Below are 16963 nucleotides of genomic sequence, written 5' to 3'. Positions count from 1 at the left end.
AGTTTTCCAGCAAAGGGAGTAACATGAGCAAAAGGATGAAGATGAGAATATATCAAGCCTATTCAGGGACTGTGAGTAATTCACAGTGGCCAAAGCACAAGGTCCATGGGAGAATTGATGGGAGATGAGACCATGAGGGAAAAATGAGAGCAAATTATGGTTCTTATTGTTGCTGCTTCTAATGTTCCTAAATTGTGAACTAGAGGTATCTCGTTTAAGTAAATCCTCAGTAAAACTATCAGTTTACTAAAGGATAAACTGTGGGGCCGTTATTCATCTTTCAGAAAGGAAAATAATACATTTCTTCAAGTAGTAAGGATTCTTGATACATTTACAACTTTATTTGCTTTGTAAATGTAGATTGATGTACAACTTTTTAGGAACATGTGGGTTGTAAATAAACTATCTCTTGATTGGTGTGAGTGTCACCTCACCTGCATAGTTGGGAAAAGATAGTCAGAGTTGTTTTCTCTACTGAGGGAAATATATTTGTTTAAGAGGCCGATGAGATGATTAAAATGAAATGTTAATAAGTATTATTTGCTTATGGCCTGAATGCTTGGGAACTCTTAACCATTGATCAAAAGGATGTAGCCTTTGAACTTATATGCTTTCTTTGGGTTCAGAGTTTGAAGGTAAAAGTGTTTAAATTGTAAATTTCTTGGCATCATTACACTTAAGTTCCATGTACATTTTCCTATGTAAGTTCCAGGTATTCTCTATATTTTTTCAAACTTCTTATTTTGAACACATTTTAGACTCACAGAGACTTTGCAAAATGTTACAGTTTCCATATATTTCTCACCTAGCTTCCCCTAATGTACACTGTATTACCATAGTGCAGTTATCAAAAGTAGGAAACTACCAGTGTTTTAATACTACCAACTAAAAACTTTATTCTAATTTCACTATTTTAAAATTAATATTATGCTAAATATTAATCATATTTCCACTAATTACCTTTTTTGGTGCCAGGACCCCAGTCAGGAACCACATTGCATTTAGTTATTATCCTTAGCTTTCTGCAGTTTGTGTCCATTGCTCAGTCTTTCCCCACCCCCCCTTTTTTTTTTAAAGACCTTGTCACTTTTAAAGAGTACTGATTGGTTATTTTGTTGAAAAAAGTCTCTCAGTTTGGGTTTGCCATGCTTTGACTGAGATTGTGCATTTTGGGCAAGCCTACCTCAGATACTATGTTGTGTCCTTTGCAATGAATCATATCACAGAATTCTTAGTGTGAATATGTCATCACTGGTGATGCTGACCTTGATCACTTGACCAAGGTGGTTTTTATTCTTTGTACTTTGACCTGGTGGCTAATCATTATCTGTTGTTTCTGACAAATAACCAGGAAACAGATCACAGATTGTGGAGCTGGAAGGGAACTTAAAGATCATCTTTTGTAAACTCCTTCTTTTATAGTTAAGCTTCCAGAAGATCTAAGACCTTATCCAAAGGTCACCCAGTAATTTATTGTCGTAGCAGGAACCTAGCAGTTCAGTCTCCAAACTGAATATTCTATGCTTCCGAGCTCTGCTCAGGTACACGTCATTCAGCCTCGGTTTTCCCATACTAAAAAAGCTAAACTGACTTTATGAATATTCAGCCAACCTTTGATTAAAGCTTATTTCCAGGCTAAAGAGAAATTACAGCTAGGTATATATTCCACAGTTCCTGGTGCCTGCTCACAAGGCTGGCCAAGGCTGGAAATCAGATGAACTTCTGCATCAGCATCTATAAAATGAAAATAATTCTCCTGGAATGCTCCACATAACACATAGGGAACAACAACAAAAAACCTACTTGAGATTTTTAACAGAAAAAGGAGATTTGTTTATTAATAATTCATGAGTTCCCATTGAACATGCACGACAGAAACAGTGCTATTCAATAGAGAATACTGTCATCTGTCACTGTTTTATTTGACATTTACACTTTTTTTTTTTTTTTGCCTGATACTGCAAAACTTTCTTGGATGGCATGCAAAAATTATATAAATGAAAAAAATCCCACCGTGGGACTCTATCTCTTCTGTGGTGGGTTCACTCACAATACATACGTGTGTGTGCAGGCAACAGCATGGCCCTTCCTGGCAAATTCATTAGCCACCAAACAAACTAATAACAGACCCTTTTGAGAAAACAGAGATAAGCTTCCCAAATGGGCTGGTGGAGGGATCATGTGAATTGAAAGATGGAGGGTGAGATGAGAAGTGAGGTGGAAGAATAGATTTCCGGAAGATAAGCACCCAAATCCGTGGAGCGAGCAAGTGAGTCAGAGTGAGGGGAAAGCGAATCATGGCTGCCGTGAAAAAAACTGACAAACATACACTTCCATTTCAGACACAGGATAAATATTTATAGATGGCATTGCAGGAGCTCCTCTAGTAGGGAATCTCGGCATTTAGTAGATGAGCAAGTTAGGAACTCCTTGTGGTTTTGTGTTACTGTAAGGCTCTTGACAATGTTTCTGCTCTGTAGGTTAGTTATTATTTATAAAAATCACAGAACCAGCTGATACATTCATAAGCTAATTATTGAAGCAGCTGGGTACACATGGTGCAATATGTCCAAGGCTGTGAAGTATCACAGATTTCTTGGGGCCTGCTGTGGTGGGGGTGCGCTGTTGAAGGCTCCATCCCTTAATCTGATCAGCCAAGCAAACACTTTGTGGGGAAACTAGATTAATAACCCTCTAAATACCATGAATGTGCTTCATCTTCAAAACTGGGTTCCCTTAAACATGCTATTAGCTCAGCTCCATCAGGGATTTGAGGAAGTTCTCCGGTGCCCTAAGAACAGGGTCTTGTTGGCTACCTCCCTGTGCCAGAAATTAATTTGGTTTGCTTATGTCTGCACACATGATCACACTTGTGTCTAATCCACTCCCTAATAGCTTCAAGGTCAGGACCTTGCTTGTCAGTGGGCAAATTGAGCACTACGCTTCTTAAAGACTGATGGCAGACAGCGCCCAGTCCATAACGAGGCCTGTAGTTTGTTCTAAGTGATTGTAATGAGTGCAGATTATAACAGCGCATATAAATCAAATGCAGCAATGAATGTTGTGCGAGACATTCCGAGTATGTAAGTGGAGATACCACTCAGCTGTCACCTGTCTCCTTTCAAGCTGTGGCTTCCCACAATGCAGTTCACTCCTCATGCAGAACAGCAGGTGCTGTCCTCCTTAAGGTCTGGATATCTCAGAACTTCATCTTTTAACAGATGCAGATTTTTGTTTTTATTTTCTGTTCAAGGATTGGTCTCCATGCTGTAGCCTCCCCTGGGAGATGTTAAACATACCTGTTTGAAACATTTGAAAGAGTTCAGTTGGAGACTTATTCAGATCTGTGAAAAGACAGAGAAATAGGAGCTTATTTTTTTTCCACAGATGGTTTATATTCCATTTCAAGAATTTGCTTTGTACAAAGAAACCCTTGAGGAAACACTTTGGGACCAGGAGTGTTTTTAAAAAATATAATTTACTTTTTGATAGGGATAAAAAATTGAATCATCTTCAATTTTCATATATGTTACACCTTGAAAATCAACCATTACCTGTCAACTGGCAAAAAAAAAAAAAATCTTTGAAAATACTTGGAAGCACATTTCCAAGCAAATGATTAGATATCTTGTTTTCATTCTTCCTAGCCCTCTAACTCTCCCCAGCTCCCAGTTTATTGCAAGAAAAGATCAGGTCTGAGCAAATGTGGCCTCTCACTTGTAAAAACAAGGCAGTGTTGTGTTACAGATTAGTTTATAAATCCCCAGTGGCTTCACAGTTCAGTGCCTACAGCTGCTGCAGATGGGTCTGGGTTTTTGTCTCTTCGCAGTGCTGCAGCCGGCAGTTGAAGGAGAAAATGGAATGATCAGGTTATTAACATGGAGGCCGCGAGGAAGAAGCTGCACAATGAGAACAGCTGGTGTTGCTGTCTTGGCTGATGCAGCGGAGATAATCAAATCTTGCCTTTTTTTGGGTAAAGGCAGAAGACACAGTGGAGAGTTAGACAAACAACAGCTTATGATATTATGAGGGGTTTTTATAATGCATGTCAGGAACTTTCATTGGTTTCAAGTTATGAGATAGAATTTGTGGAGGTTTCCAGATTTCTTACAAAGTCATGTGTGTTTACTTATGCACCTTTTTAGAAAAATTCTTATTCTTGCAGGAGGCGTGATATGGGACAGTCCTTGTATTTAAAATGAGCGATGTAGATTGGAAATGATGGGTTAGAAAGCTACTGGGTAAAATATTTTGACATGAGTCAGTGAGCGATGTTGACAGCATCCTCTGTATTATTTTCATATAATCCATCATTATTTGCATTACATTTTCTTTCTCGTGCAGTTGCGAGCAAGAGAACATCCGGATACCAGAGTTGGGAGGCAGACATTTGCAGGTGTGACCCATCCAACTGCTTACCTTCCTGCAGGTGTGGCTGAGGCAGGAAGGTGATGGTTACAAGGGCCTGGAGCCCAAGGCATTCAGAGGTTGAGCAGATATACACTTTTCTCATTCTAGCAAAGAGTGTTGTGGAGGAGTTATTGATCTTTGTGAGACTATTTCCTCCCTAGAGAGGAAATATTTCTATTTCTATTTATACCTAGGTATTTCCTCTTCAGAATTTGCCATTTTGCAATACATATTTGTTCATTTTCATTTTTTTCTTGGAATGGAGTACTATCCAACTGGGTGGGTAATTTTAAAATTTGTAGCTGACTAACATGAATGACTTTTGCTGAGAATTGGAGAGCTACACGCGTCTTTGAGTTTCTTTTACAAAGAGACTGTAAATTAATTGAGAATGTATTCAGTAGGAAGGGGGATAAGGTAATTAACAAGACTGAAGATTCTCAGGTATTGGTGTAACTATATGTGTGGTCATTAGTTGGTTTTCAGAGTTTCCAGGCTGTTTCAGTGTCTCCCCAGTTTGGTGGGAACAATTTTGTTGTAAAAATATGATAAGCCGGTATGGTACTTGGCTGCACTCAAGCCCCCTCTGCGGCTGTGCACTCTACAGGTTCATTCAGTGGCCTTCTCTGTTTCTAGGGCTGGCTGTGTGAACTGCTCCGTTGGAAGGAGAACCCCAGCCCAGAAAACCGCACTCTCTGGGAGAACCTCTGTACCATCCGTCGTTTCTTGAATCTTCCCCAGCATGAGAGGGATGTGATTTATGAAGAGGAATCAAGGCACCATCACAGCGAGCGCATGCAGCACGTGGTTCAGCTTCCCCCGGAGCCAGTGCAGGTGGGCGTCCCCTTCTCCCCTAAACCTGGACAGGGCTCTCGGTGCCAGCAGCTGTTGAAGGTCAAAGGGGCCGACCATGTCACCTCCCCTCGGAAGGTGTCTCATTCCATGTCCCCGAAAACAGAGAGCCCTGTTCTCACAGTGGGCATAGCGTGTATGTGTGCATGCGCACACATGTTCTCTCTCTCTCACACACACACACACACACACACAGATACAAACACACCTGTGACTGAGAAGTCAAATCCAAAGGCAGCTACTCTGACTTAGACAGTAAAGAATTTGCCGGCAATGCCAGAGACCCGAGTTGGATCCCCAGGTTGGGAAGGTCCTCTGGAGAATGGCATGGCTCCCTATTCCAGTATTCTTGTCTGGAGAATTCCATGGACAGAGGAGCCTTGTGGGCTACATTCCATGAGGTCACAAAGAGTCGCACATGACTGATCGACTAACACTTCACACTTCCTGGGAGTATTTTATTGATACTTGTAGGATTGTGAAGCCAGAGCACTGGTGGAGAATTAAATCTCCTAATTAGAAATCATAGTTTCCATCAGTGCACTTTCTAAAGGAAAAAAACTCTGAAATAGCCAATGAATTGATTCAAAATTCCTCAGGAAATGTTTCATTAGGCTGAGAGAAATATCCACATGAGCTAGGGAATACCACTGAACTCAGCTGAACCTAAGAGAGAAGTTGTGATAGATTCTTAGTATTTTTAGGTGAGTTCCTGCTATCTTTGGTTTCCTCTCTTTTAGAAATCTACCTTCATTGGATTTGCATGTTTTGTTTGCTTAGATTTTAGTCTCATTGAGATAAATTATATTCTTTTTGAGAGTCACAGAGTTTAGCTACTGAGCCTTGCTGTTATCTAAAATCAGTTACTTTGGGGAAGAAATATCAGTGAGGGTTCCTGTGGTTTCTCCCCTTCAAGTTGTGCCACAAAGTGTTTTGGTAGACTGTGAGATTTGCCCTCCTGCTCAATGCCGTCAATTCCCACTGCCGTGAAAGAGGATCACCTGAATCTCCTTGTGTGTAGCAAGAAGGGGACGATTGAGGCAGGTGTGCATGCCTGTGTGCACATGTGTGTGAAGGAAGGAAGATGAGGGTGAAGGAAGCGTGGGGTGTGGTGTCTTGATCGGATAGCATAAGAGAGGAGGTGAAGGACGCGGTTCTGAAATGCTGTGCCTAAGGCTTCCTGTCTCCTTTCCCCTTGCTCCACCCTCACATGACTGGGGAAGAAGCCTGAAGCCACTGGAGCCATTATGTCACTTGTCATCCAAATATTGACATCTCAGTCAATGCTCTTGTGCTCTCATTGGTCACTTTCCAAAGTCACAGAATGAGTTGCCCAGACCATTAGACTCGTGAGTTCACAAAACTACAAGCACCTGCAGAAACCTCTTCTAATATCCACAGTACACTCAGAGAAAGGTGGTCACAAGGGGTACCTGGTTAATAAGTGGCAGAGCAGGTTCTCCTGGCTCTGGACTAGTGTGTGGGTGACTCATTCCCCAGAGATGAGCCCCAAGTCTTACCTTTCAGGACCAGCCTCTCCCTTCCCTCCACTGTCCTTTCCTGCTGGGGCCTTGTCCAAACACTAGGGCACCTCCCTAGAGATGATTATTCCAGCTTGCTGAGTCACATGAAGCAGTGGTTTGTAGATTTTGAGATTCAGTTGAAATTAAAATTGGGCCCATTATAATTACCAACCTTTTATTTTAGAAAATAAATTTATTCAAAAAATTCAAGGGACACTCCTGTTTATTATTCATATATTTATACAATAAATACTCATTAAATAACAAATTAATGAAAAGGATAGCCTCAGGCAAAAGATCTTACAAATGTATACATTTAATCATATGAAAAACTCACTATCACCCTTATTTTTCTCATTTTAATGTGAATTGATCCAAACTTCTGTGTTGAACCTATGACCAGCTTCAGGAAACCATTCACTTGGTGTGGACTTTTCATTCAGAGTCTATCTTAGTCAATCCAGGCAAGGTAAAAGGCTCCTCTGTCCATGGGGATTCTCCAGGCAAGAACACTGGAGTGGGTTGCCATGCCCTCCTTTAGGGGATCTTCCTGAATAGAAGTGAAAAATTGATTTATTGTAAACATTAGTAGCATTTCTTTTTTATCATAGGATGATGGCAAAGTTGAAAATTTGGAGAAGTTTGGGATAAGAAAAGTAATACCTGTTCTCCATTAAAATGAGGATCTCCCTTCATTTGGATGATGGGTCCTGCATATTCCTGTCTGTACTCTTCCTGTCCAGAAATTCTCATCTCTAGAGGTCCCTGTGTTTAGGTAGCTAGAAGGGATGTTCAGCATCATATTTTGTTTTTTAACTGACAAGTCTGAGTAAAGTAAATCTTAGAAGCAGATAGCCAATCTATTTGTGAGTTTTATTACCTTTTATGCTAGTGTGTCAGAACTAGAGTGTGCTAACAATATTTAATGGCTAAAGAGTCAGTCTGTAATTTTCCTTCAGTTTGAAGCACTTTGTGGCTATTAACATTAACTTCTGATGTCACTAAGATAATTCACTTATTTTATAAAAAGTTATTCCTATCACTCAGCTCTTAACTAAAGAGTTTACAAATAAGGTAATTTTTTCTACATTGACTTTTTCTCAGCCATTGACCTTGATCTCATAACTGTAGAACTCTTCAGTATATCATTGGTGTGTGTGTGTGTGTGTGTGTGTGATTTCTCTCTCAGTGACACTGCTCTCAATGCTGCATTCATGTTTTGTGGCAAAATAGCATTTGATTAATCTGATTTATTACAATTGTAATAAATTGTAATTTATTACAGTCATGATAGGAAAAATGAAGAGAACTTGAACTAGACAACAGAACTCTTGAAACTGGAGAATAAAGTTAGCACAGCTTCTATGACTTTGGACAGATTGTATTCAGAAAGATTCCAGACTACTGAAAAGTGTCTGTGATTGTCCAAAAGTTAAGTCATTGGACTCAGGATTGAGATTCACTGGTGCCCTTGTATCAATTAAAATTTTAGAGAAACATAATTGCTTACACATTTTAGGGATTAAAAAATTTGTACATTGGTAGTATTAGGTGATGTTGCATTTTGTCTAATTAGGCAGAAAATGCACTGCTATTAAATTGTTAAGTATGAGTGAAATCAGGGATTATTAAGAGTCTCTGATTATGCAGCATATTAAAATGCACACAGAAATCCACCCTACTTGTGGTTATGGAAGAGTGCCATTTAAATTTCTTTAACTAGTTAGGGTACACTATTCCCCAGTTTTTCTTAAATTATAAAGATATGAAGTAGTGACCTTTGTACATAATTACCCACCAGAGGAATCTGTCGAATTAGGGCTCCACAGATGTATTGGATAAAAGAAGAAGCTTGGAATAAGCCCCTCCCCATTCAGTGAATTCTGTGAAGTCCCTTAGAGTCAGAGCCTCTTTGCTCCCAGAAGGGAGGAAATTTTGCTTGCCTTTTGTTTGCAAATAGTTTACTAATTGGTAGTCTTATATTGCATGCAGATGTGTTTCTTTTTTAAGCCCATGAAAGATTTTTAAAAATTCAAGCCCCCATTTAGAAATTAAGAAATTTCACTTAGAAATCCAGATTTCACAATCCAGAAATTTAGGAGATCTGACCCAGTGGGCCACATGGCTGGAGCTGGTGGTCTCCATTCTGGGCACACACCGGATAGCAGTCTCTATCCTACTGCACAGACCCCACCACTCACACTCTGTCTGCCATGCACACACATCCAATTCACTTTGTTCATTTAGGCTGCTCCTGTCCCATCACCGCGTCCCTGTGAGGCCAGCCTGCCCCAAGAGTCCTAAAGCCACATGTGCCTTGCCCTGCGGTTCTTCCATGGTAGACACTGTGCACCATTTATTTTTCTAATTCTAACACCTCAGAGTCCTTGAAATGCATATTTGATGGAATTTCCCTTTTGGGATGAACCTAGGTTATAGTTGGGCTTGAGGCCATTGAGGGGTATAGTCAGCCCCAGAGACTTGGGGGTCCTGGGAGGTCAAGATTTTTTTTCTTTAGAAATTCAGATCTCTCCAGGCGATAACAGATTTGATGTCATATGGAGTTATCTAATTTCTCCAGTTTTCTTGTTGGTATTCTTTTTTGAAACCCCTATTTAAGTTCCTGCTGTCTAGAAGGTGACCTTCCAGTCTCTGAATACACTTTATAAACTAGATTCACCTACACTTATGGCCCTTCAGTGGAGGCAGTATTGCCCCGGGGAGTAAAAATTGATTCTTGGGGTGCATAAAAATCTTCAGTTTACAGTTGTTTATTGCTCTCCAAAGGAACATAGTACATAAAGAGATGTTCTGTATACTTGGTATTAAAATTTCATGACGCGGTGGGGAGATGATTAGGAAAAAATGCCTAAAAAGGCTCCTATGGGGAATAATAATGAAAAATGTTGTGAAATGCTAACATACATAATGCTTATAGTTCATGTATGGATAGCACAAAGACCAACATAGATGAAATGAGATGGTATGACAAACGAAAACATTCCATGAAAAAGATAAAATAAATTCCATTTTTTTTTCACACCAAAATATTGGAGACAAAATTATTTCTTGTGGTTGTAGTGATATTCCCCCTAGTGGTTATTACAACCCGAGGCCCTATAGGGAATGGATATCCTCACCTTAGAATCAAAAACTAGTTAGGCCAGGGTATTCATTATTACCAACTCTATTTTACAATTGGAAAAACTGGAGCAAAGACGGAGGGCCTTGCCTGCAGCCAGAATCGCCAGCTGAATGAAAACACAGGCGCTTTTGGCATCCAGTCTTCCCTCTGACCACACTTCTCCCTTAATGCAGCAGAGAAGAAAGGACATTGCTCATGTTATGACTAGGTCACTGAGTGGGGCTGATTGGAGAGCATTTGCCAAATTGTTCGTGTCTGTGTAGTTTGTGCTTTATTGTTTTATTATATTTCCACCACAGTGTTTCCAGGGGTTATTTTGTAAGTTCAGGAATTCTGAGTTTGCTGCTATGTGGTTTCCTGACAAGTCCTTGTTTTAAAATTCCATGCCATACGCTGAGTAAGAATGTGAGACCTGGTGGAGGACAGCTGACTGCAGCCTCATACCTCGGCTCGTCTGGGTTGCTGCCCACTCAGGGGATTCTCAGTATTTTCTCAGCTATTGAATCCTTGTGCTAATGTCAACCAGTGCTGACTTTGCCCTCATGGATATGTGGCAGTGTCTGGAGACATTTTTGATTATTATAACTTAGGGATGCTACTGGCATCTGCTGGGTGGAGGTTGGGGATGCTGTCAAATGTCCCATAATGCAGACAGCAACCTCCCCTACCCTCTAAAGATGTATCTGTTCTACACTGTTCATAGTGCTAGGGCTAAGAAACCTGTATAGAAACCCCATCAAGGTTGGGGGGGGGGGGCAGGTTATCTACTTTCACATGTGAGACACTGAAGCTTAGAGAAGTTTAGTAACCTGCTCAAATGGGACCTTAAATCTTCATTTGTCTACCTTTGGTGTTTGACTTTTTCCTCTGAACTAGAAAGAACTGCTAAACATGCAGCAGCCAGCCTTTCCCAAATACTTGCTATTAGATGATATTAGGCAAAGCTGTTTATGTACATCCATCATTCTACTGAACAGATCTAGTTTTGTTAGCTTCTTTTTTATATTCAGTACTCCTTGGTATGATGTCAAGGAACTGATGTGACTGAAATTTTCACTTTTCATTAAGCTTCTCTGGCATTTTTGAGGTAGCTTTGGAATGTGACTCTCATTGCAAAGTTTAAGGATACTTGAAGTCTCTGATTAAGCACTGAGAATTTGATCAGCCTTTTTGCCTCAGCTGTAGGTTTTATTTGTTTTTTGTTTTTTCAATCTTTTGGCTGCACCATGCGGTGTGTGGGATCTTGGTTCCCAGACCAGGGATCTACTCCTTGCCCCCTGCAATGAAAACGGAGTGTTAACCACTGGCCTGCCAAGGAAGTCCAAGCTGTAGGTATATTTTGATTTGTGAATTTGCTTTCAGAAGGACAGTGTATAAGAAAATAAATAAGCTAATTAATTAATTAAGGATGTTTGCAAATTCTTTAACCAGGTTACTAGAATCTCTCCTGTCTTGGATTCGTTCCAAGCTCCTCTTCAAACCCTGCTGTGTGACTCTGGCTCTAGAGGTTTGAAACTCGGCCTGTCATGAGGAAGTGTGCAGAGAGATGCTTGCCGTTTTAGAGGAAATATTACAGCAGTTGGGTATAAGGAAGTCCTCAGTGGGGTAAACTTTGAGAGTCCCTGACCAGCAGTTGAGAGCCACACTAGCCTTTTCCATATTCACCCCATGTTATCCTGCAGGCATTTGTTTAACTTGGAGAGGTTCTTCATCTCTTTGTTACTAGTTAGCCTTTCAGCACATCCAAACTTTTAAATTTGTCACTGGGAATATAGAAAGATTTGGAGGTTATTTAGAATGAACTCTTTATTCTAAAACATAGACATTTCTATCTCAGGTTCAGCTTCTTCCAAAGTATAGTGAACAGGTTTCTCATGTGGTGATGTCGAACAGTTGAATAATTTCCTTAAAGTTGGTACCTGGTAGATTGGACATTAGCTGTGGCTTTGCTTTCTTTAGAGATTTCAGCAAGTTGTTTGTCTACTTTTTACATTTAAAAGTTTCTTAAAGTCTTTTTTTAACACGACATAGAAATTCCAGCTTAAATACTGGATATATATGAAAAGAAATTGAGGGAGATAGAACTTGATGAAAATCCACCTGTAGCACTGTGGATATTTGTAGGTTTCTCTGAACCTGGGACTTGGAATTTGTGTAGTTCATGGATGCACCCTCTCCTTTGCTATCCTGGGTATAACGTATCTTCTTCCATTGTCAGCTTCTTCCTGCTATCATCGTTTTCTTTCTTATTTTCTCTACCACATGACTTCTGCTTACTACTCATAGCATCTCTGAACTGTAATTCCAAGCTTCCCAAAGCCTTGGCCTGCCCACCACCTCTGCTGTACTTCACAACTTTTCTGTATGCTTTTATCAAATCCAGCTTCTGTTATCCACTCCTTATTTACAACTTTAGATTCTTATAAGAGAGAAATTGACTGGTCCACCTTATCCCCATGAAGGCAAACTTTCTTGACACTTAATTCCCAACCAGTAATGTGAATGCTCAATTTGGAGGTCACTGCATTTTAGAGGAAGAGCTTTTTTGGGCACGTGGTTAGAATAAGCTCCAGGAGCATGGGGAGTGGAAAGCTAGCTGGCTGCGCACCATCTGCAGGTAACCTGTGAATGGTCTGTCCTTGGCCTGGAAAGTTAGGCCGTTTAGTAGTCCTGCACCCATCATGGTAGATAGTAGCAGATATGATTAACAAGCCTAATATAAAATTCTCATGTGACTTGTTCAGTATAAAGTGCTGTGGACATGTAAGCAGTAGGAATCCAATACCTAAGAGTGATTTCAAGTTTGTGTGTATCCAAAGTGTAATGCCTTTATAGTTCATTACAGTTTTTCTAACACTTATCATGGATGACCATGCTTTCAGGCACTGTGTTATAGATCCAGACAGGAATTAAAATTTTATAGTAATCTGTTCTGGGTCTATCTATTTACTGCTTTAAAGTGGGGTCACTGATTTGCTAGGTTTATTGTTTTAATAGTTGGAGTTAGCTTTCTACTTCTCATTCTTCATGGGGTTGTTCCAGTGTTTTTGCTGAGCAGAGCTTGCCCTATGAGTGACTAAAACTTCACAACACACCACCTCCCAAATTAAACATCTAGGGTTAGCTATTGGTTGGAAGTGAAATGTCAGGCAGCTGGGTTCCACTTCTCCCAGACTTTTCCTGTCCCGGGGAGCACAAAGAACCCTGTTTTCCTGAGTAACTTGCTCTTCCATAATTGTTATGTTCCTTAAATAATAGTCTAATTGCATTTTCAAGAGGCAGTACAATCTCTTCAAGTCCTGCTGTGGGTTACTGGTAGACTCCTTGTTTTTCGCTCCTAAAACTGAGTAGAAGGCACTTTGCCCAATGCTACTCTGTGGATTGAAGGGAAGAAGCAGGATTAGCTCTGTTACTTACATCAGGACAGTACTTCTCACTGATGGAAGCTTCTGCACTGCTCAGTGCTCAGAAACCACTAACATCACTAATATAAATTACATTTCTTTATGCCTATTTTTAAAGGTTTAGGGACAGCAGGGTACTCCTCATGTAGATTGTCATATTCTTTTCCTTCTGCTGAAATTAAATAAAGATAGGAACATTATAAAACCTTTAGCACCTTGGCCTTTTCTTGATGTTCTGATAGGAAAATGATACTAAACATAATATTTTTGAACATAAAGCTTAGTTGTCTTTAAAAAAATGGATCAGCATATTGCTATGGAATTGTTAGTGTATCTTCTTGCCATTGTTCTATTGGCCAACTCAGTGTGGCTATTTTCTTCCTCCTTCTCTACTTTCTTCTTTCCTTCCTTCTTTCCTTCTTTCCACTCTTCTTTTTTTAGTAATCTGAAACACTTTTTTTTTTTAAGCTGAAAGAATTTAGGGCATTAGCTAATAAATTTTGTGTCGGGGAAAACTGATTAAATATGAGCAACATGGAGCAAGTTGAGGGAAGCAAAATAGACTTAAGTCGATGCCTTCCACATGCGTCGTGCCTTCTCTCTCACCCATAAAAAACAGCAATAAACTTAAATGAAGACACTTGTGGACATTGAGGTGTCATTTTTTTAATGAAGTTCCTTATCATATTTCATCTGTGAGAAGGAAATACCTTTCTTTATACTTTTATAGGCATCTAGCAAAGTCTGGCTTTTGGTAAAGATGATTAAAATTGACTGATAAAACTGGGACTTCCCTGTGGTCCAGGGGTTAAAGCTATATGCTTCCACCGCAGGGGTGCTACTTATTTATTCAACAAATATTGGTTGGGCTCCCTCAGTGTGCCAGGTATTGGTCTAGGCACTATGTATATAATAGTAAATAAAACAGAATTTCATACATATATAGAGCAGCTTTCCATTTTACTCACATAGATTGCATTTTTAAACAGACTTCATTTTCCCTCTGCCTTGCCTTAATCTAGAATTCAGACTATGGTTTAGTAGAATCCATAAGCCTTACTATTCAGTCTTCTTGGGTGGTGCTAGTAAAGAACCCACCTTGCAGTGTAGATGTGAATTTGATCCCTGGGTCAGGAAGATCCCTTGGAGGAAGGCATGGCAACCCACTCTAGTATTCTTGCCTGGAGAATCCCATGGACAGAGGAGCCTGGAGGGCTACAGTCCATAGGGTCACCAGGGGTCAGACACAACTGAAGCAACTTAGCGTGCACACATACAAGCCTTTCTATTCACTGTTTCAGGAACCAGAGCATCTTGTAAAGAAAGAAACCACCTTCTATTTCTATTTTCAACGAACCTTTGACCAAATGGGAAAAAAGATGATAGAGTAAAGAAAAGGGCCTGGAAGTGACCTTGACTCCAGTCACAGGGCTGATCATGTGACTTTGGACAGGAGTTTTATCCTTTAGAGTTTTCTTTTACTATTTTGTAAACTGTTAGATTATGGATTAGGTGATCTCCATCTGAAACACCGATTCTGTAAATTGGTTCATCTGTATCTGATCCTCACTTGAGGATTTTAATGCAAATGAAAAAAAAAAACAAAAAATAAAACACATTGCCCCTGGAAGGTTTAAGTGCATTTTGGAAAAACAAATTAGCAACAAAATAACAAATTATGAACACCTTATATGGGCTCAGAGAGATATAGTTGATTTTCTTATGATTGATAGTTATGACAATTACAAGAGAAAGCCAGCCACTGAGCTTTAAACTATCATAGCCAAACCTACCTACTGTGGCTTCTCAGATGTTTCTGGTTAGTGTGGAAATCTAATGTAGCTGAAAACTACTGCTGATTTTTATTAAGTCGAAGTCTGGAACTTCCCCTTGTAATGATAGACAAACTTACTTTCAATGAAAGGAAAACTGCCAAAGTTCTGAAATTCATTTATTTTATTATTACTCGGTTTAACCCTAGAAATGGGAGATCAAGAAAACTAGATAGATTTGACAGTTCTGAGGTCACAAGTTCAATTTCCTCACAAGTTGTTTCTAGATCGAATTCACTGCAAATCATATAACCCTTCACCTCTTGACATGGAATCTTTTAGGGAATTGTGTATCACATCAAGGTCATCCTGATCACTCTGGGGCTGGGAAAATGACAGGTAAGTTGGATCAGGTGAAGGAATTCCAGTGACCAAGTCTGGAAAGCCTAGGAGGTGTGAGTATCACTTCCTATAACAGATCAGGGTGTACTGGAGTGAGCTTACACAGTGAGCAGAAATTGATGTTTTTAGGACTTTTGGAAGTTGGTTTTTACATTGTTAATAGAATGGAACTGGCCTTGGTCAAATTATTCACACTACCAGAACTGGCAAATGATTCAGTTGGGACTTTTTTTTCTCTAGAGAGCCAGTTGTTAAATATTTACCAGCATAACACTGAATAGACTCCAGTTAGATTTTTTTTTAAAGCCTTGTGGATATCCATGTACTTATTTTTCACAAGTAAGATATGCTAAAACCCATTGTATGAAAGAAAGGTTAGGTGTTTCCAGAACTGAATGGCTGATTGGTATTACAGCTCACTTGTTCACTCAGGTGTCAAAGTAAGTGTTAGTACCTCAGCTGTGTTCGATTCTGTGATCCCATGGATTGTAGCCTCTGTCCATGGAACTGTCCAGGCAAGGATACTGGAGTGGGTAGCCGTTCCCTTCTCCATGGCATCTTCTCGACCCAGGGATCACACCTAGGTCTCCCGCATTGCAGATTCTTTACTGTCTGAATCATCAAAAATAGTTATATATTTAAGCAGTAGTTGTTTCTACTCTTTCCCCTTCATGCTTTCCTTTAGTTTAAATCCGTTTCTTCATGTTCATGGCATTTGTCTTTGTATTGCCTTCTGTATGTGGTATAAAAGGCTAACTTGAGTATCTGGTTAGATTCATTTTGCAGAATCAGAACCATGTACATAATGAGTTCATAGTCTGGGATTCCCTGGTGCCAAACACCCAACAGATTTGGGTGAAAACAGGGGAAGTTATTTTAACAGAGTACTTTCTTAGATTTGATGAAGTGAACCCTCACAGTGCACTTCAAAATGAGGAGTCAATTATTTTTTTAAAGTACTCTAAACTTAGGGAGCTAAAATCTATGATATGAATGCTTAAATATATGTGGATATGGAAAGGCCTTCCTATTTCTATTACGATCTGAATGAACAGAATGTGCCAAAGTGAGCATATACTGTTTAAGTACAATATATACATGCAAATGGTTTCTTAAATATAGTTTTTCTCATTTCAGCTCTTTTGACAATTCATGTCAACAGTATACTCATAAGTGTGGTGCTAGAAGAGCAAACAGGGAATTGTGGTCGACAAATGTCAAGCATTTCCATGTAGGTGTAATTTTAGGAGTACTTTTGAGAGAAATCCTTATTTGAGTTTGTGCTTCATGTGAAATGAAAGCCTCCCAAAGAGATAGAGCTAAAGTAGTCAAACAGTGTGTGTAGTACTTTAATACAGTTGTTTCCTTAGTAATGAAAGGAGAGAACCAAATTGACGGATTCTTTTGCTTGTAAAACATAATCTGGATCAAATGCATCAGTATGTTCTATCAGTT

General features: G+C 39.6%; 1 protein-coding gene and 1 long non-coding RNA gene across 5 annotated transcripts in view; one reads left to right on the top strand and one right to left on the bottom strand.

The window, feature by feature from the left end:
* SATB2 (SATB homeobox 2) overlaps window positions 1–16963 on the top strand; it is a 203489-nt gene that overhangs the window by 164512 nt on the left and 22014 nt on the right. For all 4 annotated transcript variants that reach the window (XM_055573034.1, XM_055573035.1, XM_055573033.1 and 1 more), the window contains one exon: window positions 5047–5244. In XM_055573034.1, coding sequence (XP_055429009.1) covers window positions 5047–5244 — 198 coding nt within the window. The remainder of the gene's footprint in view (window positions 1–5046; window positions 5245–16963) is intronic.
* On the bottom strand, window positions 1547–3970 carry LOC129646607 (uncharacterized). Its single transcript, XR_008712060.1, has 3 exons — window positions 3555–3970; window positions 3300–3344; window positions 1547–1734 (listed from the first exon to the last, which is right to left on the bottom strand). It is a non-coding gene; the product is annotated as an uncharacterized LOC129646607 (long non-coding RNA).

This window comes from Bubalus kerabau, chromosome 3 (assembly GCF_029407905.1).
Source record: "Bubalus kerabau isolate K-KA32 ecotype Philippines breed swamp buffalo chromosome 3, PCC_UOA_SB_1v2, whole genome shotgun sequence".
Taxonomy (NCBI): Eukaryota; Metazoa; Chordata; class Mammalia; order Artiodactyla; family Bovidae; genus Bubalus; species Bubalus kerabau.
Note: the sequence above shows the minus strand (reverse complement) of the source record. Positions and strands in the feature narration are given on the sequence as shown.